We start from the raw sequence: 25233 nt of genomic DNA, 5'->3' as shown, positions 1-25233 counted from the left end.
AGACCAACCCAAACATTCCACAGGGCTAAGGGCTAATGTACCTACTTCACCATTGCTCTGCAAGTCATCCAGTTCCTGTCCCCATCCTATCAGCCAACAAAGTGCTTTCTGGGCACTGTGCAGGTTTCAACACACACACATAAAAACTAATTACAGAAAATCAAGCTGTCATAGGACTTTTCTGTCAACATCCCAGTCACTAATCCTTGCTTCTGTGGAGACCAACAATGTCCCCACCATGGTGCCCAGGTACCCAGGACTCTAATAGCTGGTGTCTCCCCATGAACCAGGCACAGTGAGAGGAACCCATACATATAGAGCCATGCCACCAAAGAAGGACTACGGGCTGCTCACAGGTCTAGCAGGTACAGTGTAGAGCCCTTAAAGGGATAGGTGTCTAGTAGTTGGCTAAGGACTCATGGCCCAGTGCCCACAGTGGTGATGAAGGCTAGAGTATACAGGCATAAGCAATGGTGAGACCAGAGCATGGGATCAGACTCCACACACACCTTCCTATTGGAATACATGGCAGGACACAATGACTATTCCCAGAACCAGGAGTACGTATGACCCATCTCATGTCTTGTGACCCTGGGGAGGAAAGCTCCACATAGAGAAAGGCTACCTGTTTTTTCAGAATTCAATTCAGAAGCCAGCATGTGGAGAGTAGCCCAGCGGCCTTCCTCCACTTGGGCTGCAGCACATTGGCTAGTGTTTCCTGAGCCTCCGGAGCCCCAGGCTCACCTGAATGCCATCCAGCAGCTTGCTCATGCACCAGTAGGTGTCAGCCTCAATGTTGCGAAGCACCTCTGCAGGCACACTGGAGACATCGACCTCATCCACGTCCTCCTGGTCTGTACAGAACAAGCATGGAAGATACAAGAAGCAATCAACCATGTGAAATAAACAGAGACCGCAACCATGCACATGCATACCAGCCTCCCTCCACCACGCTTTTCATCACATTGAATAAATGGCTCATGAGCCTCACACCTCATCACTTAATGGTTCTCAATTTTAATACCTAATTAGTTGCAGATAATTAATATTCAGAATCCACTCCGATTAATTAGCAAAATTAATATACTATAAATTATTACTTCTCATACATCTCATATTCTAAAAAGAGAAGAACTACCATAGATTGCTAAGCCCTAACAGATCTGAAAGTTTCTCCATCAGAGTTTTTAAAACTCTGCTTCTAATAAATGTACATATTCATTCAGTAATAATTCCTCTAGACTACTGTTTCTGAGGTAGAGCTTTCCAAACTGCTCTAGGTAAAAATGTCTGTGCTAGCGAGCGTCTAATACCCCAGAAGACAGAGGCCCAGATGAGCTTCAAAGAAGACAATGGTGCTCGGGAATCATTTCCTTCTGAAAGCGGAGAAGACAGATGCCTAATTGATGGTTCATCAGATATTTGAGCAAACTCATTTTAGAAACTTAGAAGGACAATCACCCTGGAAAATGCACATAAACATTTTAAAAATTGACCATTCATTTATCATTTTATTTTTATTTTATTTGCAAACACATGTGCATCTTTATAAAGAAAATGTTCTTTAAGAAGGAAACATTTTAGCCCAGACACATTTGGAAAGTTTAAGCAAAGTCCAGCAATGCCAGCAAAACGGCCAACAATTATCAAGAGTTCATCCTTTTCCCATCCCCTCTGTGCTCCAGACAGACCCACTCGGGTAACCAGCCTGTCAGCACTCTGCTCCCATTGCCAGGTCTCTAGCTGCCTGTGGCATACAAACAGCAGTGCAGAAGAGGTAAAGAGACTGGAATCCAGGAAGCCCTCAGTCGTACCCCACAACAGACCTGGGTCAAGTCTGCAGTCTGCCAATCATCCTCAGCCATCACTTCAGGCCATCTTCACAACTGCTCCCCACAAAGGGCCTGGGTCCCAGCCCACCAGCCTTCTGACCATCTTAGTGATGACTTCCTCACCAGCATCTGCATGGCACCTGGCACATATAAGGATGGGAACACCACCTTCCTGGTTCTTTGTGTTCAACAGAGACCAGAAAGCTAATGGAGAAAAGAGTTGTCACATCAGGGTCCCTGAGTAGAAGATTACAAGCAGGCTCTTTGTGCTGACTTACAGTCTGGAGATGGTAACAGGCCTACACACGACCAGCAGGGCCCAGCTCTTTGGTCATGTACATCAGTGACCGCCAGTTCACAGCTCACCTACAGTGATACTGGGTCTGTAAGACACCTATGCAGAAATGGTGCTGGTGCCCCGGTTCTTTCCATGGCACTGCTTGGGTTTACGGCTTTTTTTTTTTATTGTGACATAATTCATACAATGAAATCTACTTTCTAAAAGTGTAAATAAAGGACCTCGCCACATCTATATACTGCAAGCATATGTCGTTCTGTGTGAAGAGCCTGTGAGGTCACCTCCATGAACTCCAGAGCATTTTCCTTACCCCAGTAAGAATCCCTGTACCCTTCAGGAATCATCCCCTTTCTGCCCTCCTCCAAATTCTTGGCAGCATCCACCAAATTCCTGTCTGCAGCCATGCCTATTCTGGATACTGTGTAGAAAGGAGCCGACTCCTTGTGGCCTTGCCTAGAATCTTTCACTGGTGTGTCTTCTGGGTACCTGCATGTGGAGACTGTGCAGGACTTCTTTCTTGTATGTGACTGAGAGAACAGGGGTGACTGTCTCAATTATGGGGTGCTGGAAGTAACAGGTAGCTGGGTTGATGATACTCTGTATGGGAACTATGGCTTCAGTCCAAGCCCTGGGCACAGAGCTAAGCAGGAAAGGCAATGTCCCCCAAGAAGTTAATTCATTAAAGGATAATACATAATCAGGGGTGAGAACAGCCCAGGTGGCAGAAAGAACAAGGGTCAGTGACTGCTGAGACCCTAAGTGAAGGATGCTGTCACTCCTGTCATGCTGGATCCAATGGATTCACCACCCTAAGAGACACACTTGACTGCCAACTTTCCCCTTCCCTTGGATACAGGTCAGATTGACAGGCAAAACTGTAGCACCTCACCTGACCCTCCTGAGTTGCCTTGTGATGGCCACACTCTCTGGCAGCTCTGTCCCCTACCGTCCTGCAGCAATGCAAGAATCCTCCTCTATGGCCTGCCCTCAGAAGCCCAATTCTTGAAAATGTCTGATCTGGGAACCCTGCTGGCCCAGGAGGCCAGCATTTGATCTGGACAGACCCTCCGATACAGTCCCTCTGTGATTCTGTGAGACTCTCTCAGACTGCAGAGGCAGGGGTTATTACCTCTCTCGGGTGACAGATGTTCTCACTGCAAGGCAGCAATGGGGGAAGCCCACAGGCCTACCTCACATCCAGCCCAGCCCCACTGCTTCCCTTTCCACTGAGCTAAACGAGAAAAGTCAAGAATGCAGATGTGGTGTGAACTGCCTTCTCCTGCTCCCAGGGAAAAAGGCTTCAGCAGAACTGATTCCCATCCTAGGAGCAGGTCTGATTTTATTTTCCAGTTTTGGGGCATTGAATCAACAATCACAGTCTGAGGACATCTTCTGAAATGTTTTCCATTGACAAATTGTTTGTCAAGGGCTTTCCAAGAACAGGGACATCTCCTTGGGCATAATAAGAGGGAAACAGTGAGAAGAGCCTCTCAGACCTGGCGTTCACAGAAGCAACTGGGCTAGCACAGCCTGGGCCTACATGAAATGGGCTCTGCATGGGGCGGGCAGAGACCTTAATATTTCTTAGTCTGTTTAGCCAGCTTATTATTTTATCCAAGGAAATGTCAGCAGCCTATTCTGGGCGTCATTTCTCACAGCAGGTCATTTGTTACTCGTCAATGTAATGAAGTAATGGCATTTAACTCCAAGAAGCCCTCTGCCGATTTGTCTTCTAAACGCCAAGAGAATCAGACTTGCCCTCACTGTTAGAATAAGATGAATACCCTGGACCCCATGGCAGTCACACACACTGTAGAAGATCCAGGCTGTGGGCACAGATTCAGAACCCAATGCGGACTGCCAAGACCACCTGGAGAGGTCATCCCCCAAAGGAAACAGGATGATGACCATCCCAGGAGACATGGCCTGGGCAGCACCATAGGTAAGACCAGCTGACCTGAGTCCCCTTCCATCTACTGGGAGCTAATATGATGACCTAGTGACTCTAAGAAGCAGGCAGAGGACAGACACAGGGTGATCAGTCCTCTGAGTCCAGACATCGAGCTCCAGAAGTCACTCTCTCCAGGGTATGCTGCCACAGGGAAGGAAGACAAAAGGTCAAGCTGGAGGTAACTGGAGTGGGGACTAGCAGGGAAGTCCCATGGATGGGGGCTGAGTGGACTATCAGGAGAATGTCCACAGCTAGGAAGCCTGAACTGATGCAGAAGAGTTTAGCTCTCCAACCAGCAAACATCCCAGTTGCAACCATCCTACCCGTATGGAGATGTCACCATCATATCAGTGGGAAAATATATTTCAGTTATGGTGACAGATAAGAAAAGACAAGCAACCCTAGGGTTCTAAGGAAGAAACAGATGTCAGAAGGAAACACTATCAACACAAAGGAAAAGACAGGGTAGGAAAGCTGACCTGGACAGTCACCAGGTGGAGGGCGAGCCGAAGTGAAAACGCACTAGCCACATGTTGGCCCCGCACCGGGCAAGGCTGTCCTCAGAGCTCAGTGAGCACTACTTCCTCCCCGGGACCATCCTCACACTGCTTCACAGGCTGTCCTTGGAGCTCAGTGAGCACTACTTCCTCCTGGGACCGTCCTCACACTGCTTCACAGGCTGTTTAGAAGCAGATAACTGTGGTGGAAGGTGGGTGATGCTCAGTGCACCCCTGGACTCAGAGAGGGAGATTAAACACAACTTGAGCTCAGGACTGGACCCAGGAATCCATGACAGGGCTGAGCACTTTAGGGACTCTCCGAGGTGACTCGGAACTAACGGATTATTAAGTGTTTTTCATCTGAAATCTGACAGGAATCCAGTTCTTGCTCTTCCATTTAATTATAAACTAGACTGGAAGCACGCAAGTACGACCCTGCTCTAGGGTGTGCCACTCTTCTCCCCACAATCTCAGCACCTTATCCACACAGGACCCAGACCCTGAGACCTCTATCATGGGAACAAAGACCCCTCCAAAGTCGGGCAATTAATGGGGCACACGGGGAACCTGAAGGAAGCAGAGAAGTGTCTGGACAGCCAGGACAAAGTTCTGTGGTTCCAAGAGGGCGCCGAGGGAACAGTAAGTCAGAATGAAGCACAGACATTAGATTCAGGGTGACCTAACTCCTTAGATCATGGGAAAGGCTTTGGGGATGAGTTAAATGAGCTGCTTTGAAAACACTTGCTATGCTACTAGGTACAAAGTCAATCTGAAAACAACCTCATGTTGTCAACAACTCCATTTACCCTGCAGGCATCACCAGGAGGTCCACAGGTCACAGGGCACACAACAAGCTGGGCCCCTCTTCCTCCTCTGCAGAAGGGTCCAGGGTAGAATGACAGGCAAAGTCTCATAAGGAATAGGAGAAGTGATGCTGCTGGAGCTGTCAGAACAGCGCATCCTTCCCAGCTGCCAAAGGCAACGTGACGGGGATGTGTGCAGGACACCTGTGGCTGGAATGATTAGGTGAAGAAAGCTGCTGGCATTCAGTGGGCAGGGATAGTGCTATAAGGGGGCACAGCCCTAGAGGAAAACCCTAACCATCGCCAAGTCTGCCTGGAAGGGTGGGTAGACAGCTGCAGAGGAGGGAAATTGGTGGGAAGCGGTGGGTGGTGAGGAGGTTGACAGATAGAAGGAACAATCAAGACACTTGGACAGGAGGCAAGCACACAGGTATTTAAATGCTGCTTTGCAGTATCCAAAAGCTATGTTAGAGAAGCAAAGATCAAAATTTTCCATCCATCTTCCCACATCCAGAAACAAAGAGGAGCAGGGGGAAAAACAGGCTCAAAATGGAGAACAGTCCAGTGATGAAGGCTGCCTGCCAGTGAGGATGGCGGATCAGCAATAACAACATGTGTCGACTGCTGGCCACCGAGTCTTTATTCTGAGTTTGTGCCAGAGCCTGTTTGCACACACTCAACCCATCTAACGGGAGAGCACCTATGAGGGCACAGACCAGAGGAGTGATGCTCAGGACAGGGATGAGAAAGGGTCAGAGCCTGACATGAATCCTGGGCTCCCTCCACATTTCTCCTGCCTCTCTAACACACCGTGGCTTCTAGCTGGGCACTGAGTGGAGGAGATCTAACAAGAACTGACTGAATCCACTTAAACAGCTACAACTTAAAATATAGGACTTAGTGACTAGAAACTGTTGGTAAAACATTAAGCACATGGGCTGTCACTCAAGCAAAAAACTAAGATCATGACATCACCCCAAGTTAGGGTCTCCCAGGTGAGCAAGCCTCCCTTTCTTCACAGGTCTCCACTGACTCCAGGGACAATGTCAGGATTTGGAATGGTCAGGGCACCTGAGCATCGGAACTTTACCTGGTAAAATGAAGCAGTGACTGGAGCTAGGCTCTCCCTCATATCAATTTGGATGACAGAGGGTAGTGACTGGAAAAGGGAAAATGATTCCAGTTTATATATCTCCCCTCCTGTCAAAGGATCCTTCAACACTGGTACAGATGTCTGGTGAGCCAGGCTGTAGGTAAAGAGCCAGCACCTGGCAGAGAGCAAGCTCCTGGAGGCAGGAAGGAGGGAGAGGCTGTTGTCATGACGACACTAATCACCTATGCTGCACAAACCCTGCAATAAACCTCTTCACATAATTAGGAGCTTAACTGGTAATCAAAAATATTCTGTTCTTTATAAGCAAGCTGGAATTGCTCTATGGATCTAATCTTCACATTTCCCAACTTGGGAGTTTTAAATTTGAAACCCTGACACTTCAGTGATGGAGATTTTACCACTTAATTACGTAGATTCGGGTTCTGTCGCGAAGGAAGGGTCCTGCTTTGGTAAGGGTAGTGCCACCACTCCACACTATAAATTCACAAAGCTCTGGTTCAGCAAAAACAACTAACACTGTGATCAAATTGGTTCTGCAGTGAGAATGTTTAATTCTAATATAAATAATGCTCAATTCAAGGTTAGAGAATAAACCACAGCCACAGTTCCCACTCTACTCCACAGCTGAAAACTTCAGCCACCACCCATGGGGGCCATAGCACAAGCCAATGGTTAGAGGGTGGGCTGTGAACAAGAACCACAATACAAGGGTGAGGTGGGTGAGCCAGCCCATATCCACCACTGTTCAGTGACCTGGAAGAGAGTTCCAGGTGATGAGAATCAGCACCCCCTTCCCAGGGCAGCACAATTATGTTCCCATCTCCCCCCACATGCCCTGCAGAGGCCAGAACAATCTCACAAAATGGACAAGCAGGAAACCAAGACACAGAAAGTGGGTGAATCTGTGATACAGAATGCTGAAAAGGATGTACGCACAACACACACAGAGAAAGGCACCTCCTGGGCCTGTGATGTCATTTTTGTTCTTTAAAAACAAAACTTTTTAAAGCACTCTTTTAAGCTGCCTGGACTTAGCTTCATACCACCACTGGAGTGGGCATTTTTGTTTATAACGAAACTATTTGTGAAGCAGTAACTGGTTCTATCGTAAGCTTGAAGCACTAGCAAGAAACTGGGTTAGGAAGGAAGAGACAAGAGAAGCCCGAATGTCTAAAAGAAGAGTGGCGCACTGCTCCTTCACTGTCCTCTGGACTGAGCGTGTATTGGCTGCTCATTATAGGGATGCTAGCCAATAAAGAAGCTGGAAGGAGGAAGCAGGTAAGACAGAGACAGAGTGTAGGAGCCCTTGCTTATCCAGAGTGTATGCCTGCCCACATTAAGCTCATGGTGCAAGGGAAGGTGATACTGAGGTGGGTGAGGGCTGAGACTTGTAGAACCCAGACACTAGGCTCTGAGCTGACCTGTGTAGATCCCTGTCATCCGAGAGACATTGGGGGCCAACTCCACTTAAGCTAGGTGTAAGATAGGCCAGAGAAAGATACAGTGCTCCTGAAGTGGGCAAAGGTGGGGCAGTGCCCGCTGCAGCACAGACGAGCACAGCCCACTACAGCCAGCAGGTGTGCAGGGGAACAGGTCAATTCCACAGTCAAAAGCCCCACTACAAAGGACAGAACATAGCTTGCAGTGGTCCCACACCATACAGCACTATCTTCCATCTCTGTTTTTACCTTCCTGCTACTGACCCTCGACACAGAAGAATACTTCAAGGCCTATGTCTCTAGCACCTAGAGCAGTACCTAGCACCAAGCAGAAGCTCATTAAATGCATGACAAGGGAATAAACAGACTTCCTTCAAAGAGCTTGTGGTCTAGGAGGAATGGATAATTACAAACATAATGAGAAAAATTCTTACTCCTTGAAGAATAAGAACTAAGCGCCAGCCCAGCTTCTCAGCTCCAGAAACATTCAGGCTATTACTGAACTGAAGGAAGCATATGAAAACTCTAATTTGCGTATGCCGATGACAGCACAAACAACACTACAATAAAAAGTAGCTTACTCAAACCGAAGGAAGCAAACATGCTTCCCAGCATGCCTCTAAGTCGCCAGAGTCACCTCCTGAAGAAGACTCAGTTCTCTCAGGAGATGGAGAACAATTTCGCTATTTTGAAACCTTCACAAAGCTGCGACTGTTAAAAAGCTGAGGTTGCTTTTGAAAATTATAGGTGTGGCTTCTCAGGAAAGCAAGGAGCTCGTGTGTCCCTAGTAGATCCAACTGTCCCATTGGAGGAGGCTTTCAACCTCGCACCCTGCTCTCCCTGCCACACACCATAGGACAGCAGAAAATCCATGGACCTCATGGGTCATTAAGCCACAATGTGTGCAATGAGAGCAGGCTCAGTACTCCATCACCTCACAGGATGCCTGCCTGCGCGTGGCGTTAAGAGATTTGGGTCCCTAGTTATTCCTTAATGAGGAGAGGTAGCTAGGACTTCCAGCTAAGACCTTCTTTCTGGTGCTGTATTCCAATTAGGAGACTGCACCAACACCCACTTCTGAGCAGTGAGAACCTATAGAGAATGAACCCACTAAGAATACAAACTGATCATAAATTAGTCTATTAAACTGACTTAGCTCTTTATCTAATTAACTCAAAAATAACCTACGATAGATAATCAGGTCTTCATGTCAGCCAGCAACAGAGCTCTGGTTCAGATTGCAAATAAAGCGGCAGCGGGAACAAAGGACCAAAGAAGGAGGGATCCCTGATGGGCAACCCTGAATCCTGAATCCTTGGTCAGTTAACACCAAGAAAAAGGTTTGGTTCATTCCACACCAGGGAGTCTTCCACTGGAAAAAAAGTCACCTCAGTGGGTTGTTTAGGGGCTTTGCTTGTTTCATTCCATACAAACAAGAACGTGGCACAGGCTTTGGAGAAGCTGTGCAGCTTACCCCACACACACACACACCCTCAGGGGCAGGTCAGGAAGACAACCAGAAAAATGGAGCTACTCTATCATGTAAAAACTCATAAGTGGTTGTAAGAGGGAAAGTCCAACAAATTTATTACGGGCCAATGGCTCATAACAATAATCTACAAAGAGTTATTTCTCAGTAAGAAATACATGGCAGTAGGCCACCTGAGAATAAAGAAAACACCCTGAAACAACTGTGCAGCAAAGAAGTCAGCTAAAGCCATAAGCAAAACCAAATGATCCATAAGATGTACTGCTCACCCACACTGGGATGTTCACTTCAGCTAAAATAGTGCCTGCCCAATCCAGGAATGAGAAGCTGACTTTCAGAAACTACAAGGACAGCTCCAAACATATTCCTAAGCCCTACAAAAACAAGAAAGAAGAGTTTATCGGGGAGAGACTAACAAAATCCACTAAGGTCTCTGGGAAAGAGTCTCAGAGCACAGGTTAGCAGGAGGCTTCACAGTATCGTTGACCACAGTGGAAAAATCCACGGTGGAGCTGCAGCAGCTGGTCACACTGGCTCCAGTCAGAAGAACACAATGAGTACATGGTGCTCGGCTCCCTTTCTCCACTCACATGTGGTTCAGGATTCCCTGCTCAGAGAATGGTGCCAGCCTCAATGGGCAGCTCTTCCAGCCTCAGTTAACATGATCAAGATAATCCTTCACAGGCACTCCCAGAGGTCCATCCCCCAGGTGACTCTAGATTCTGTTGAATTGAAAAGAATTGTAACACTGATCATCACAAGCACTAGCAAGCAAGAGTCTGCAGGGCAGGTCCAAGTTCTTGATGCAATAAAATGACTAGATGTTTTTTGAACACTCAACCACAGAAGAAATTTGAGTAACTCAAAATACTACATACAAGGGGAAATTAGCCGAAAGTCTATCACCTAAAGTACAACCATCTCAGAAGCTGCTGCACAATCCGTCAGAGAGTTAATCTCAGTTGCTCAGCCACATCCTTTATTTGGGAGGTAGACAGAAGATCACATATCTTATTTTTTTTTAAAGTTTTATGTGTATGTATGGGTGCCTGCATGTATATATGCAATGAACGAGTGCTTGGGGTGCTGGCAACCAAACCCAGGTTCTCTATAATAACAGCAAATGCTTTAAACCACTGAGCCATCTCTCTGGCCCTACATCCCACTATTAGAAGGAATGTCCCATGAGGCACCTTTTCTACACAAATGTGAAGCACACTGAGAAGGATTTCCTAAAATCCTAAAATCTCACCCCACCCAGTCTCGCAGCCACTTTTAAAATATCCACTCAGAGGTTTAATATCAATTACAATTGTTTGAACCATTAGCTCAGGCTTATTATTAATTAGCTCTTACAACTAAAATTAACCCATTTCTATTCATCTATATTTACCATGAGGCTCATGGCTTGCTACCTCACATCTTCCTTCTCCTGTGGCTGCTTGCTCGCATCTCCCAGACTCTGCCTTCTTTTTCCTTGTATCTCTGCTTGGATTTTCTGTCTTGCTTGACTCTGCCTGGTTATTGGCCAAATCAGCTTCTTTATTAACCAATGGTAATAAAATATATTCACAGCAAACAGAGAGACATCTCACATCACAATCACCTCAACCGCAGGTGGCAGGTGGAAGGCATGCTGAGGGTTCTGACACAGACTGAAAGGGGCATGCTCAGATTTACAGGAAGCTAGCAAGGAGTGAAAAAAGATTACCTTGAAGACTGCTCCTCAACCCTGACACCTTCCCTTCATCCCTTTACACAGGTAGATAAAATATCAGCATTAATAAGTGGATCTGAATGTTTGTATTTTCTACCACCAGAGGCTCCCCCAGCCAGATCTTACATCTGTGTCTCATTTGAGAAGTGTTCTCCTGTCACACCACACTGACCCAGCTCAGTACCTCAAAGGGCTCAGGAATGCTGTATCAACACACAAGTGTGATACTGTCCTACCAGACTCTTTCACAAATAATCCATCACAATCCACAATCACAATACTACTTGACATACAACCTCCACAGTCATCTCTGTCACTTAGATGGACACTAGTGGCCATGCATGGTGGTGTCCAACAGAAATTCCAGTACTTGAGGCTGAGATGGAAGAATCAAGAGTTTGAGGTCATCCTGGGCTACACAGTGAATTTTAGTCTGGCCTAGGCCACATGACAAGACATCATTTTAAAAAGAAAAGGAAGAGGAGAAAGACAGAAGGAGAGAAGAAACAATAGTATTACCCTACCTCCCAACCTGAATACCTACAATGAGTCCTTAGAAGGCCTGCTACTAACACACATCAGAACTTGGTATCTCAATTTCCTGGGGCGAGCACAAAGCCACTGAGAAAGGAACTATGGAGAATGTGGTCTTTATCAACCCAATTATGTAGAGGTTTCTTCCTCCTCGTTGTGTTTGTGTTGAGATCACGAAATGCAGAATTTGGGGTGTGGCCCTGGAAAACCTCAAACCACACAGAAATTAGGACATATGACTGAGTCAGGAGGCTAAATACTGAAGCCTCTGTGCTTGTTCCAAGTAAGTATCAGCTCTAATGATGACTCATTCAATGTCATGTGGGTGCCCATGGGAAGGATCCTAGGTATCATTCCATGGTGGAAATTCACAATGAATCTAGGGCACAATTTTAGGAGAACTTGGAAATATCCTTGACATTCATTTTCAGTTGGTTTTCAAAATCAAGATGGTCATAAATTAGTATAATGAATATCTGTGTTTATTCAAAAGCAGTTAAGAAATGAGTGTCAACACTTAAGTTACCTAAGACCAAAGGTGAACTATCAGAATGAATGCAAGTTATCTAAAAGCCAAGGGTGAAGACCCCACAGCCTCAGGTGAGCACAGACTCCAAATTTAAGGGGCTCCTGGACCTGAGACTTCAGATTATCATAGCAGCAATCAGTATTTAACTCCAGAGCACCTTGGTCTTTGGGTTTTCGTTGAAGGATGTCCAATCTGTAACATCTGTAAAAAGACTGCAAACTCTAAGCACTGACATCTAAACCTCTGACTCCAGAATTTCAAACAGGTAATGCTCAGTTTGCATCTGTTATTTTCCAGGAGGGTTTTATGAAAGGTTCTTTGTGACAGAAAGCCTGGCCAAAGGCTTTCATTTCTCATCTTTAAGAAAATATGTTCCCTTAAAAGTTGAGTAGAAATCTTTTTGTTCTGTGCTGTGGCTCAGGTGGTGTCGACAAGCTGGACAGCCTGGACCTGTCCACTTTAGGTCAGTTTGAGGGTCTTTGAGTCAAGCATCAAAAGGATGCAAAGGATAAAGCAATTTCTAAATTGGGTCCGACACCGTGACTCACTCTAAGATTTGACAGCAATACACAGCATGTAGGCACCAGAATTCAAACAGACTCAGAGGCTCCTCTGTTGGAGGCAGGAAAAGATACTTCCTTAAATTGGAGGGACAGCGTGGACTTGTGGCCTTTCCCTGATTCATCATTAGTAGGCAATCCCTCTGTGTGATTCTCAATCTCCCAGGAGCTTGCACCAAAAACAAGCCTGTGTCTTTGCACAATCCCCCAGTACAAGAAATCAGAATCATGTTTTAGGCAGAAGTCAACAGGAGCCTGCTGATGAAAATGGAGGCAGCTTTCAGGGATACTGGGGAAAGGAATGCTGAGAAGACCAAACAAAACAGGTCAGATCAAAGGGCTAAGGAGTCACAGAGCATCAAAAGGAAACAGACAAGCATTCCAGGCTGACACTCAAAGGAACAGTGAATACAAACTATGACAAAGAAAAACTCCTACTACCAGGAGTGAACTGGTTGTGCCATACTGCTAGGAAGGGTAGCAGACTCTTCCCTGGTTCCTTGGCTGCTCTGAGCAAAGGCCTGTCAGGAAAGCAACTAGACAGATAACCCTACTCCGGCACCAGCCTTTCTAAGCATGCGAGAAACACCTTAGAGAAACTGCACAGCAACTGCAGGTGTTTGGTGCTGAAGCACAGCCAAATGTTTCAACTGCTTGCACCATATTCCCTGCCAATTAGGGAGTCAAACCTCTTTTCTACACATACACATGCTGTTCAGAAGCTAGAGCATGCTTTTAGCTGCTACTCGTTTGTATTTCCTACTTCATAACATCAGTACTTATTTCTCAAGCCATTTTTGAGCCACATATCTTCCCCACCAACCTAAGAAGTTCTTCATCAGGAAAACCAGCACTGGCATGAAAGCCAGAGCAAAGAGAGCCAGCAGCAAGGCTACCAGATGTAAATTTTAGGTAAGCCAAAATTAATAAACCACTTTAATAATAAATCAAAAAATCATAATTGGTATTTTAATTTTTTATACATAATAGACGACGTAACACTAGACTGAATATTATATTACCACCACATAATTACACCACAACATGCTATACAGCCCATCCTCAACACTGTTATTAGACTCATAAAATATGCTTCCAGAATGAGAAAAAATAGCTGTCAAGAACTGCATCTTATTATTCAACTATTAAACTTTCTTAATCATCAATCAGTTTAATTGCTCCTGACATGGGTTATAAATAACAATTTGTGGTTCAATAAAATACTACCAAGGGTAACCCCTTCACTCCCAAAGCTGTTCAAGATTTCTCCTAAGATATTCAGAAATGATTTTATCTGAGATTCAGTCATTTCCATTTCACCTGCATTTAGCATTTTGAGACATTTTGCTAATTTATACAAAATCTGTTATGACACAGCTGTATAAATTACATAGCATTATCTCCCATTAGATCCCAATGGGCAGACACCCACTTCACTGTAGAAAATATTAGTGCTTAACAGTGTTCAGGGCTGGTGACTGTCCACGCTCCAATTCAGTCAATGAGGTCCTGAGCTCCTGCTTGCCACCCACTAACACCCATAGCAGGAGCTGCAGCAGGCACAGGCACCAAGGACCTCAATTTTGAGGAAAAGATGACAAACACAACAAGCACCGGGAAAAGGGCAGGGCAGAGGCAGAGTATGGTCAAACCAGAACTGGTGTCTCTGGTGTCCAGTGACATGGTATCAGGGAGGCAGAGCTATGGAGCTGGTCCAAATGTAGAAGACGGAAGGGAAACTGTAGAGGCACAGACTCGGGACCTGAGCCTGAGGTGCAGGGGACTAGAGACAAGCAAGGGTCTTTGCTATCTCGGCCTACTGGGTGAATGCAGTAATCTGAGAAGAGCACAAGCCTCTCTCCTGACCTCAGTGACCTGTGTCTTTAGGAACTGGCCAGGTGCCAGCTAATGTAGGGAGGGAAGCGCAGGTGGAGGTTGGACTAGAAGAGTAACAAACACCAGGCCTCTTCCCTGCACACCAGCATCCCTAACCAAGAGTGATGAAGAGATGTCCATGGGTCCAGAAAAACACAACTGAAACGTGTGGCTTAGCTTCTGAAGGTCACAAAGCAGCTATAAAGTACTTGTGGGCTTCTACACACAAGGCACGCTGGAGCAGAAGACAGAGAAAGAACCCCAAGAGAACCAATTCCAGACAGCGGGAGACTCACAAACAGTAGAACAAGGAGTCAGGAACAACAGTGAAGAAGGGGACTGCAGATGAGGCCAGGAGAACTCACTGACCTGCAGCCAGAAGGAGCGAGCTTTCAAAGACAAAGGGACATGCCACAGAAGAGCACAATGACTTCAGGGCAAATGGTCACAAAAGAGCTCACTCACAGAGAATACAGGACCACACCTGTCCTATAGAAACATCCCTGCCTTGGCCATGTGGCTCATCTTGTTCTCAGCAATAACAAACCGCCTCCTCTGGCTGACTCCTACCCTTACCACAACTGCTCTGAGATGTGTTTCCAGGGAAGCAACAGCAGTGAGTAGAACTGTCTGTCCTGTGCCTGTGGCAGAGTATGCTTTCACCAGATAATCATGCCTGGGACAAAATGAAAAGAAAGACATTGCCTGCACCATAGAGCTGTGCATTTGAACCTTCTGCTTCAAGCAGCTTAAACTTCATTGGTTATAAATCATGTTTATGAATTTTGTATGGATCTGAAGGGAAAAAAAGCCATCCGTCACTGCTGAGATGCTTATCCACTTCCTGCCTCACTGTAGCTGGATGGCTGGCACAAGGACTTGTCTCTAATGATGCATTATCACCAAATCAAACTCCAAGGCATGGAAGGCGGTAGCACCCCACCTGGAATGAAAGACAGCCTTGTCAATGCAGACTTCCAATCTGCCCTTCAGCACCACTGGACTGGCTGTATATTTTCAATACTCAGTGCCCTAGGCAAAACTGCACAGCCTTCATTACTCTTTGGAAATACATAATACATGAATCATGCAACCAATTGCAAAGGCCCAAAAAGTTAGACCATGTAGCTCAGCCTCAGAAATGCACTGGTATAGAGACTTTTCTTCCAAAGTGGTTCTATATTTTATGGGCAAACTGGTACATTATTGCTGCAATAATGATTTAAATATAAATACCATCAGAGCTGTAATCACAATGAGCATAACTTTATTTCAAAGACTTCCCAGCACTCACACTCTCAGTCATTAACTTCCCTGAGCAGAGAAGCTGCTGGCACTGTCTGTGTTCTGCAGAGGTTGAATCTACAGGAGACACAAAGGCTGAGAAACTGTGGGTGGCTTTTCCCAACAAATACACACAGGTGCATCCATGCACACATGGATACAGATGCAGACTTCCCTCATGTCTCTACAATGCCATGCCTGTAATTACAGGAAGCACAAAAACATGTGTTCGCTAATGAAGACCAATGACGTCTGTTTGCAGCCTGGGTGAGCCCCACAGCTTCTATTGTTCTGGTCCTCTGGTTTGCACACATGAGCACATAGAAGGCACAAGGATCATAAAGGGCCCACCCTTCTCCTTCCTCTCCTCCCCTTCAGGAGTATGACCCCCAGTTATCATTCATCTCTTCTCTGAAAGGTTTGCAACTATATTAATCCACATGCTACCATCACCCTTCTCTGTGGGTCCTCAGAACTCCCTGACATCATTGTGTCCAAGCTAGAAATGACGACCAGCCAGCCTGGACATAGCAACTAACTAGCTCTGATCTTGGGCAGGAAAAGAAGAGTTGGGAAGCCTCAAGCCTCCAGTTGGCTGCCTGGAAGACAGGCCTACACATCACAGTGGATACAAACACCAGGAAGAAGGGTGGCCAGATCAACAGCCCTCATGTGTCATTCAATAGAAAAGCAATGCTACAGGGTCAGGACACAGCACATCTAAGTCTTCCAAAACCCACAGCTCTCTCAGAAAGGCCGATCCTCCTTTCCTGTAAGTGAGGCATATCTGTGAAATCACCTCCTCAGCCTCCTTCTCCTTCCTACCCTCTTTTTTTGTGGTCCCCCTCCCTCCCTCCTACTCTTCCACCCATCAGTAAATCTTTTGGCTCCAGCTAAACCTAAGCACACGTCACCACCTTCCTCATTGACCTCTTCCTCCTAGCCACCATCACTGGCCTCCCACCTAGATTAGCACAGTGACCTAACCCATCTCTCCGAGTCTGGTGAGCTTCTCCTCTACTCTAGTCTCAGAGCATTTCCAAGGTGACCCTTCAAAGATGAGGTTACACTGACCAGAGTCCTACTACTGCCTTCTCTGCCTGTGGATTGGGGGAAGTGTTTTGCCCAAGTATGGAGCAAAGCCTCCCCAGCTGGGCTTGCTCCAGCCACAGAGGCCTCACCCCCTCCTCATCATTGTGAGGCCTGGTCTCTCCCAGCTCTGTACAGACTTCTCTATGTGTTGTAGGAGGCCGCTTGTTTGTTCCCGGCTGTTCAGCCCCGAAATAATCACACAGAAGCCATATTTGCAATACTGCTTGGCCAATAGCTTAAGCATATTTCTGGCTACCTCATAAATTAAGCCATCTCCATTAATCTGTGTATCACCACCAGGCTGTCACTTACTGGGTAAAGTTCCAGCATCTGTCTCCAGTGGGGCTACATGGCTTCTCCTTGACTCTGCCTTCTCTCTCCCAGCATCCAGTTTAGTTTTCCCTGCCTAGCTCTACTCTATCCTATCAGGCCAAGCCAGTTTTTTTATACATTAACCAATCATATTCACAACATACAGAGGGGAACCCCACATCATCTATGGTAAAGGGCTTGCTCACACTCCCAGAGCCCACCTGCAGTGAACCACAGACTAGTTCCAGATCAACCTGACCACACATCACCAACTTCTTCACCTCAGTAACCCCTTCTTCTTCCTCATTCACTCTCTTATAAGACATTCTAACACAATATATTTTAAAATATATAGTTAATACCACCAGAAGAATAAAAGTTTCTCAAGTGCAGAGGGATGCAGTACGTATGGCACAAGAGGAATGTGGCACAAAAAATTAGATACCTCCAAGAAATAATTCTATGTTCTATCACAAAGTAAGTAACACTTGTCAGGAACTCCCCAGGCTACTTGAAACATGGGAAACAACCTACTCGCCCAACCCACATCCACACCACAGCAAGCACAGCACAAGAAGGCAAGTGTGCTTCCTCCGCCTCCTCACCCCCTCTCTGGGAGGCCTAAGGTCAAGAGTAGCTTGACTCCCTCCTTCAGCTGCCACCTCCATTCTGGATGACCTAGAAAACCAGCCCTCCTGGGGTCAGTTTCCTCCTCTGGAAATGAGAAGGTGACTCACAAGCCTCCTCTGTCACTCACAGCCCCTGCCTCCAGAGTGATGAGTGTATCCTGTCATGCTCTTCATGGCTATACCAATATCTGAATGTCCCTTGAAGCTATAGCCACCTGAGGGTCAGTTCCAAAGACAGTGCTCGAAAGTCATCAGAGGAGCCGCACATCATACGGGCATCTAAGAGGCAGGAACGCCTCCTTCCTGCTGCAGTTTACCCTCTGCTTGTTCTGCTGCCCCAGCACATACGGCTGGATTTGCACAGAGCATGTGGCATACCTTTCAGGTCTCTTAATGTGCTAACACATAACTGCATGTATCAGTATAGCACAGCCACAAGAGTGACACACAATAGAAAAGTGCACAGCCTACATGTACCTCAGGCTCTGAACTATGTCATTTCTTTTTCCTTAAAAAGTTGCAACTTCCTCCTCCTGGGTCAAAGACTATTGTGCCTGCACAAAGTGTCCCAAGCTAAGGAAAGCTGAAGCTACCACTGCAGAGCACGGGACACCAAAGAAGAAAAGCAGGAAGACAGTGGGCTGTTGGCAACAAGATGCAGAAATCCTAGCAGGCACCATTCTCTGCTGACGAGGGAGTCCTGTCCTATGGAGGCTCAGCCCATGGGAAACCAAAGGGATTTGGATCTCACACTCAGAGCTTCAATCACATGCTAACATGAGGAGTTTTTACTGTTGAGTACCTGGGAGTTCATGAAGCAACTGCCAGTGTCTGCTAGCAAAGCCCTTCTCTGGGGCAGAACTAGCAAAGGGAGAAAAATAGAGGGTCACATCTTGTCACTTTAACAGTTGAAGTGAAAACCTGGACTGGTTGAGCAGAAATGAGTGCTTGTTTCTTGTTCGCCTAAACTGTCTCATTTGATGGCATGCAGGTTGTTTTGTGCTCAGTTTGTTCTGTCAATCTCTCTTGTTCATCTCTAATGCTGCAGCCCTCTGTCCTTGTGGACCTCCAAAGGCATGTTTCCTAGACAACACAGCTCAGCTCAGAGCACCTCATTTATGCAAGTGTACAAAGAGCATCCTTCTCTCATTCACAGCTGGCATTAAAAGACACGTTTATCAGGTGCGAGCAGGATTCTAAAAGCCCTGGCAATTTTTCTGCATCTCTCTGGAGAAGAAAGAACTCAACAAACAGGTCCCCCAAGTGAGCAACACAAAGCATGGGGGCAGCAGAGTCTCCCAAAAGGACTGCCAACTGCCAAGCAGATGAACACAGCGGGGGTAGGTGACTCTCCCATCTCTTGAACACAACCCTGCCAAGGAAGGAAAAATCACACCAGCCAGGGCCAGAGCTAGTACTCACAGAAAACCAGGATGTGCCACAGACATAAAGACGGAGAGACAGATAGACAAGAGATAGTGAAGGGTTGGCAATGGCTTGTACAAGCCGAAAAGTGCTGCAACCTAAATCACAACAGTGAGGCCAGCCATGCCCCACAGTGCTTCTGCGGGACTGCACCGCTTGGTCCTTTCTGCAGGATTCCAAGTTTCTTCACTGCAGAAAATTCTATGACAATTCAAAATCAGTTATAACAGATGGAAAAGCCTAAGTAGAAAAGTGAAAAGTTTATTAAAATAACAGTATGCTACCAGTGCTGGTGGCTTTGCCTTGGGAAAGCCAGAAAGGGAGAACGACCAAGAGTTCAAGGCCAGCTTGAACTAAGAAGCAAGTTCCAGGTCAGTCCAAGCTACCGTATGAGACCCTCTCTTAAAAAAAGAAAAAAAATGTGCATTTAAAATTAAAAGTTTCTAAATAAATTATAAAATTATCAAATATAACTGATACGTAAACATAAAAAACACATTAAAACATACTCAATATTATGGTCACCAAACAATACAAATTAAAACTACAACTAAATAGCACTTTGAATCTACTAGGATAGTTAAAATGAAAAAAATAACAAAAGCTGACAAGAAAATCATGTTACAAATGGCACATGGGTTTGGTTAAAAGCAGAACTCCCATGTGACCAGTTATTCCACTCCAAGAATTAAAATTGCATCTGTGCAAAAATGGTATGAATGCTCCAGTTGCCAAAGGTGAAAACAGCCCAGTACCTGCCCACTGAGGAATGGCTGAGGAGTTCTCTTCACAGAAAGGAGTGCAGGGATGGATCCAGAAACATACATGCATGAAAGCAGCCAGTCAGACAAGGTCACACAACGGGAGACAAACGTCACAGAGAAGTGACGAAAGATGAGTGGTTGCCAGGAGCTGGGAAGGGGGCCCAGAAGGGGCGAGCTGGCCTTTGTGGAGGTAAAGACAGACAGTGATGACGGCAGAGGAGGATAGGACTATGTCCCTGAAGGAAGGGTGGCTCATCTCTCAGCCAGCATCCCTGGCGTTCCACCCTGGACATCTAGCAACACTTTGGCCTTCATAGCTGAACATTTAAATCACCAGCTAAGAAACCACTTCTCTCCCTGCCTCGGTTTCTAAATTCTGCTCCTAGAGAGATGACCACACTACAAAGCCATGCCACGTAGGAAGGAAACTCAGAGCTGTCTCCTGACCCAGCTAAGGAGCGCCAACAGACTCCAGCCCAGCACCTCGTGGCTTCCAATGGGAGATGGGGTTTATTAATTACTGGGAGAGGGATACCACAGGAAGGCTGGGAGCAGCAGCCAGAAGTGAAGCATGTAGTTCCCCCTAGAAAACATCTCTCCCCTCCTAATTACATTAATTGCAATTAGCTCTCTCCTCCTTCACAATTCTCCCACTCTGACACCTGCACAGGCCTGTGGCTTCTGTTCGGCACCATCTTAGCTGCCGGTGGTCCTCAAGCTCATTTCCAGGAAGTCTCAGCAGGGAAGAGTTTCTGCTTTGCAGACATCATAAGTACGTGCGCACCTTGGCACGCCTTCTCTATTTTCACCAGCGGCCCCACACCTAGTCTTCAGAGCAAATTAATATCTCTCATCCTCGGCCTGAAATAAAGCTACTGATGATAGACAGACACTTCATTTTTTCCCCATAATTCATTCACCCTGAAGGAAAAGTTTCATAAGTAATTAAATTGATTTTCCTTCCTATTTGGGACACAGATCTATTAGGAACAGCAAAGTAATGGAAAGCCTGTTTTTCCATGAGAATCCCTTTGGGAGGCTGGCAATCTGCGTGTTCCAGCAAGAGGCGCATCCTGGGATGCAGCAGAGGGAGCCTCAGCAGACAGGGAGCCAAGCGCACATCGTCTCTCTTCCTAATTGACATGTGCTGTATACATTACATTCAGGAAGGGTTCACAGGCACTTTCTGGATCTAGAAAGGCTCTTAAATATTAATGCAGTTTGAATCCTTCTTGAATACTGTTCAATTCTTATTACTGAAGCAAACCCTCAAACATCTGACAACACTGGCATAGCTAAGCAGCTTGAAAGTGTGACCAAAGTAGCCACTTCTAATTATCCACAAGAGACTCCCTGAGCCTTCCCTGGAGACACAGATGGCCATGGCTAAGGCTGGGCCTTTGGGAGTGAGGAAGACGCCCTCAGAAAGCAAAGCTCTTCACTCGCAGACAGACATGCCTTCCTCATCCATCATTCAGAATGAGAAACTACTCAAAACAAAAATAAGACAGTAAACAAGACGGCTCCATTACTGGTGCCTGAAGGTGAACAGCATGCAGGTACCTGCTAGGTCCTGTCAGACTCCCTAAACCCAAGGGGAGAAAGAAGAACTATGACATCCTTGGGGCCTCAACTGAAAAAAGGGGTGCAATTCACCCCAACCATGTTCCTGAACTTCACAGAAATCAATTTTCCTGCTGTGATACAGGATTGGCTTTTAAGATTGAAAAGAATACATGTAAAATGTGGAGCACAGCACCTGTCACAACAGGAAGGTGTGTCTGTGGTGCATGGTAAGTGTAAGACCTTTTTCTTTCTACAGTGAGCAGCACAGAGGTTTGCATCCAGGATTTGTACACTCATTGGCCTAGTTTACTTCCAATGCTATGATAAAACACTGACCAAAAGCAACTTAGGAGGAAAGGCTTTAATCTAGCTTACAGGTTACAATCCATCATTGATGGAAACCAAGGCAGGAACCTGGAGGCGGGAACTGAAGCAAAGACCATGGAAGAACACTGCTTATTGGTTTGTACCGCCTGGCTTGGCTCAGCTACCTTTCTTACAAGGGTTAGGACCACCTGCCCAGGGACAGCACATCCACAGTGGGCTGGGCTCTTTTCCACATCAATCATAATCAAGAAATGCCCCACAGACCAATCTGATGGAGGCAATTGATGTTCCCTCTTCCCACATATGTCTAGGCTTATGTCAAGTAGACAAAAACTAACCAGGGAACTCATTTACCACAGCACCTATTTTCAAATTTGAAAATCGGCCGGCAATCCGCACAGCCCATACCTGCTCCACACTTAAATGTTACAAGCCCATTGGGAAAGCCTGCCTCTGACCCATCGCCAGGACCAACCACTCTGGGCTGTAAGACTCCCAGGAAAATGAATTAAGCCCTCTGCCGCTCACTGTCCTAGAGAACAAGAACCATGGCCCTCCACATTCATGAGCCCCACATTTAAGGATTCTTAAAATCGCAGCTCAAAATCTGTGTCTGTACAGAACAGGCACAGCCATTTTCATGTCATTATTCCCTGATCAATGCAGGAAAACAACTGTTTACATACATTAACATGCAGGGTATGATGAGTCATCTAGAGACTGTTTAAAGTATATGGGAGGAGGTGAAGGCTGCATGCAAATACTATGCATACACACACGAATGTGAGCATCTGCAGATTGCACTGTCCACAGGGGTCCAGGAGCCAATCTCCATGGATGCAGAGGGACTGAAATTGCTCAGCAACCAGCCTGACTAAACCTGAACCATCTCAGAATTGCAAATTCTGATGACATATTCCAAATTCAGTGTGGACACACCCTACCTACATAGGGTTCCTTATTCACTCAACTGCTGAGATGGAATCGTTAACTCCAAAATGGCAAATGTGTCTTTGGTGGAGATAGGGCTTTGCTTTTGTATCTTTCCATTGTCTAAGCGTACTACTTTTAAAATATTTTGATGGCTTATGACTTTTCAGAAAATGCCCATCTCCTTTTCTCTATAATGCACAAGATTTTCATCTTGAGATTTATGAACAGATGCGAGCAATGGACATTTTCATCTCTGTATTTCCCCCTCTCCTTTCAGCAGTTAATCATCTATAAATGGTAGATGATCTGTTTGACCTGAAAACACCATTAAAAAAGGAAAGAATGTTCTTGTGTCTTCCAAAAAAGAAGAGCATCTGTAGTCTTGCTCTAAATACCACATTGCATAGTGACTGTCCCCTAACCGTCCATGTGTAAGGGAGAAATCACAAGGTAAGTAGTAGATCCTTTCAGAGGTAAGGCGCCATGGGAAGTCCCTAGGTCATTGGGGGAGTGCTTCTGTTAGAGTCAGGGAACCCAGCCCATCATACAGAGTGATGGGTCCTGCCTCACCAAACACGCACATGCCACAATCGTGTGCTGCCCCACTGCAAGCACACAGCAACACAGCCTGGTAATCTTGACCTTGGGCCTGCAAAACAATAAACCTAAACAGACCTTTCTTATTGCAAGTTAATGATACAGGTATTTGGTAACAGTGAAGGAAAGCTGAGGAGCAGAGTCCTTCCTGTGAGTTACAGGGTGGAAAGATGTCCTCCCTACACACCCTTGGGAGTCTGTCCACTTGCTAAAGACACCATCACCTGAGGCTGCAGTCAGAATCTGCCCCCACAATCAGGTGCCAACACCATGTCAGGAGAGCTGCTGGCAATCTGCTGCCACATCTGCTTTGCTTCATAATGGCAAAGCCCCATCCTCTGCCAACTTGTATCTCTGCCATTGTGGCTCAAAAATAATACTTTCACTGGAACCTGGGGAGGCAGACTTCAAATGCTGTCTCCAGATTTCCTTTACACCCTCCTGGGAGATGAGGCAATCACGGGGTGACAAAACAAGAACTCAGGCTCACAGGAGAAGGTCCGTTCACATACAGGACCCTAGTGCAACTTTTACTTGGTCATCCTCTACTATTTTAATTTCTTTAAACTACATTTGAGGATATATGATTAATAATGACAACAGACGACCTATGGAGACAGACAACACTGGGAAAAAATAAAGTGGGGGGAGTGGTTTAGTCAGTAAAGTCCTTAGTTTAATTTCCTGCACCCATGTACAAAGCTGGGCATGGCAGACTGTTCCTATAATCCCAGTGCTCAGACGACACAGACAGAGGATTCGAGGAGCTTTCTGGATGGCCAGTCAAGCCAAACCAGTGAGCTCTATGTTCAGTGAAAGGTCTTTCAACTCCCAATGCCAACTTCTGGCCTTGTGAATACAAACACACGCATATATATATATTCATATATATATATATATATATATGAATATATATATATATTCATATTCTCTCTCTCTCTCGCTCGCTCTCTCTCTTTTTCTCTGTCCCTGCCCTTCATCCCTCCCTCCCTCTCTTAAAATATTAAAAGGTCATCATAAATACCACTTCCAGGGATTTGCTGCTCTTCTTTTGCCCTCTAAAGAAGAGGAAACACTGAGCCTACCTTGGCCAGAGACTATGTCTCTCCACTTTTCCATGAAGAGTACTCCAGGGCTCTAGACAGCACTCATGGGAGATGTCAAAAACAAAATTCCTAGTACTTTGTGGAGCATCTCCTTAATAGTTGTTAATAAGAAAGACCCCAGAGGCCGCTGGAACAATAAAGGCAATTGTCATTGTTCTTGGTTGCTCACCAGAAGTAAATGAGAAGACCCTATTGCTGAAAAGCACCACATACTTTAGTTCAAGGCACAGAGAAATGTAGCCAGACATGTCCACTAGTACAGTAGTGGTATGACAGCTATAGGGTAACAGTTGCCTTCTGATTAGACCTGAGGCCCATTACATAGGAAGGGTCAGTTCCTGGTACCATAAGCAAAACCCGGGCTTCCTCAAATGAAAACATTTGTTTGTAAATGGTACCCTCCAGTATAAAACCACAAACCTAAGAATGGGGAAGTGTATGCAAATTATAAGTATGCTGAAATATCTGGTGTGTACAGAGACCCTTTTAACTCAGTAAGATGACCTGTTTCATAGAGGGCAAAGGGCTTCAGTGGACATTTCTCCAAAGACGATACG

The 25233-nt window shown here is 45.9% G+C and overlaps 1 protein-coding gene across 3 annotated transcripts in view; it reads right to left on the bottom strand.

Annotated features, from left to right (window-relative positions):
- Tbc1d22a (TBC1 domain family member 22A) overlaps positions 1-25233 on the bottom strand; it is a 297396-nt gene that overhangs the window by 151087 nt on the left and 121076 nt on the right. For all 3 annotated transcript variants that reach the window (XM_048444913.3, XM_048444912.3, XM_085678867.2), the window contains exon 9: positions 745-854. In XM_048444913.3, coding sequence (XP_048300870.2) covers positions 745-854 — 110 coding nt within the window. The remainder of the gene's footprint in view (positions 1-744; positions 855-25233) is intronic.

The sequence above is a fragment of the Myodes glareolus genome, chromosome 19 (assembly GCF_982192425.1).
Source record: "Myodes glareolus chromosome 19, mMyoGla1.1, whole genome shotgun sequence".
NCBI classification, from domain to species: Eukaryota; Metazoa; Chordata; class Mammalia; order Rodentia; family Cricetidae; genus Myodes; species Myodes glareolus.
Note: the sequence above shows the minus strand (reverse complement) of the source record. Positions and strands in the feature narration are given on the sequence as shown.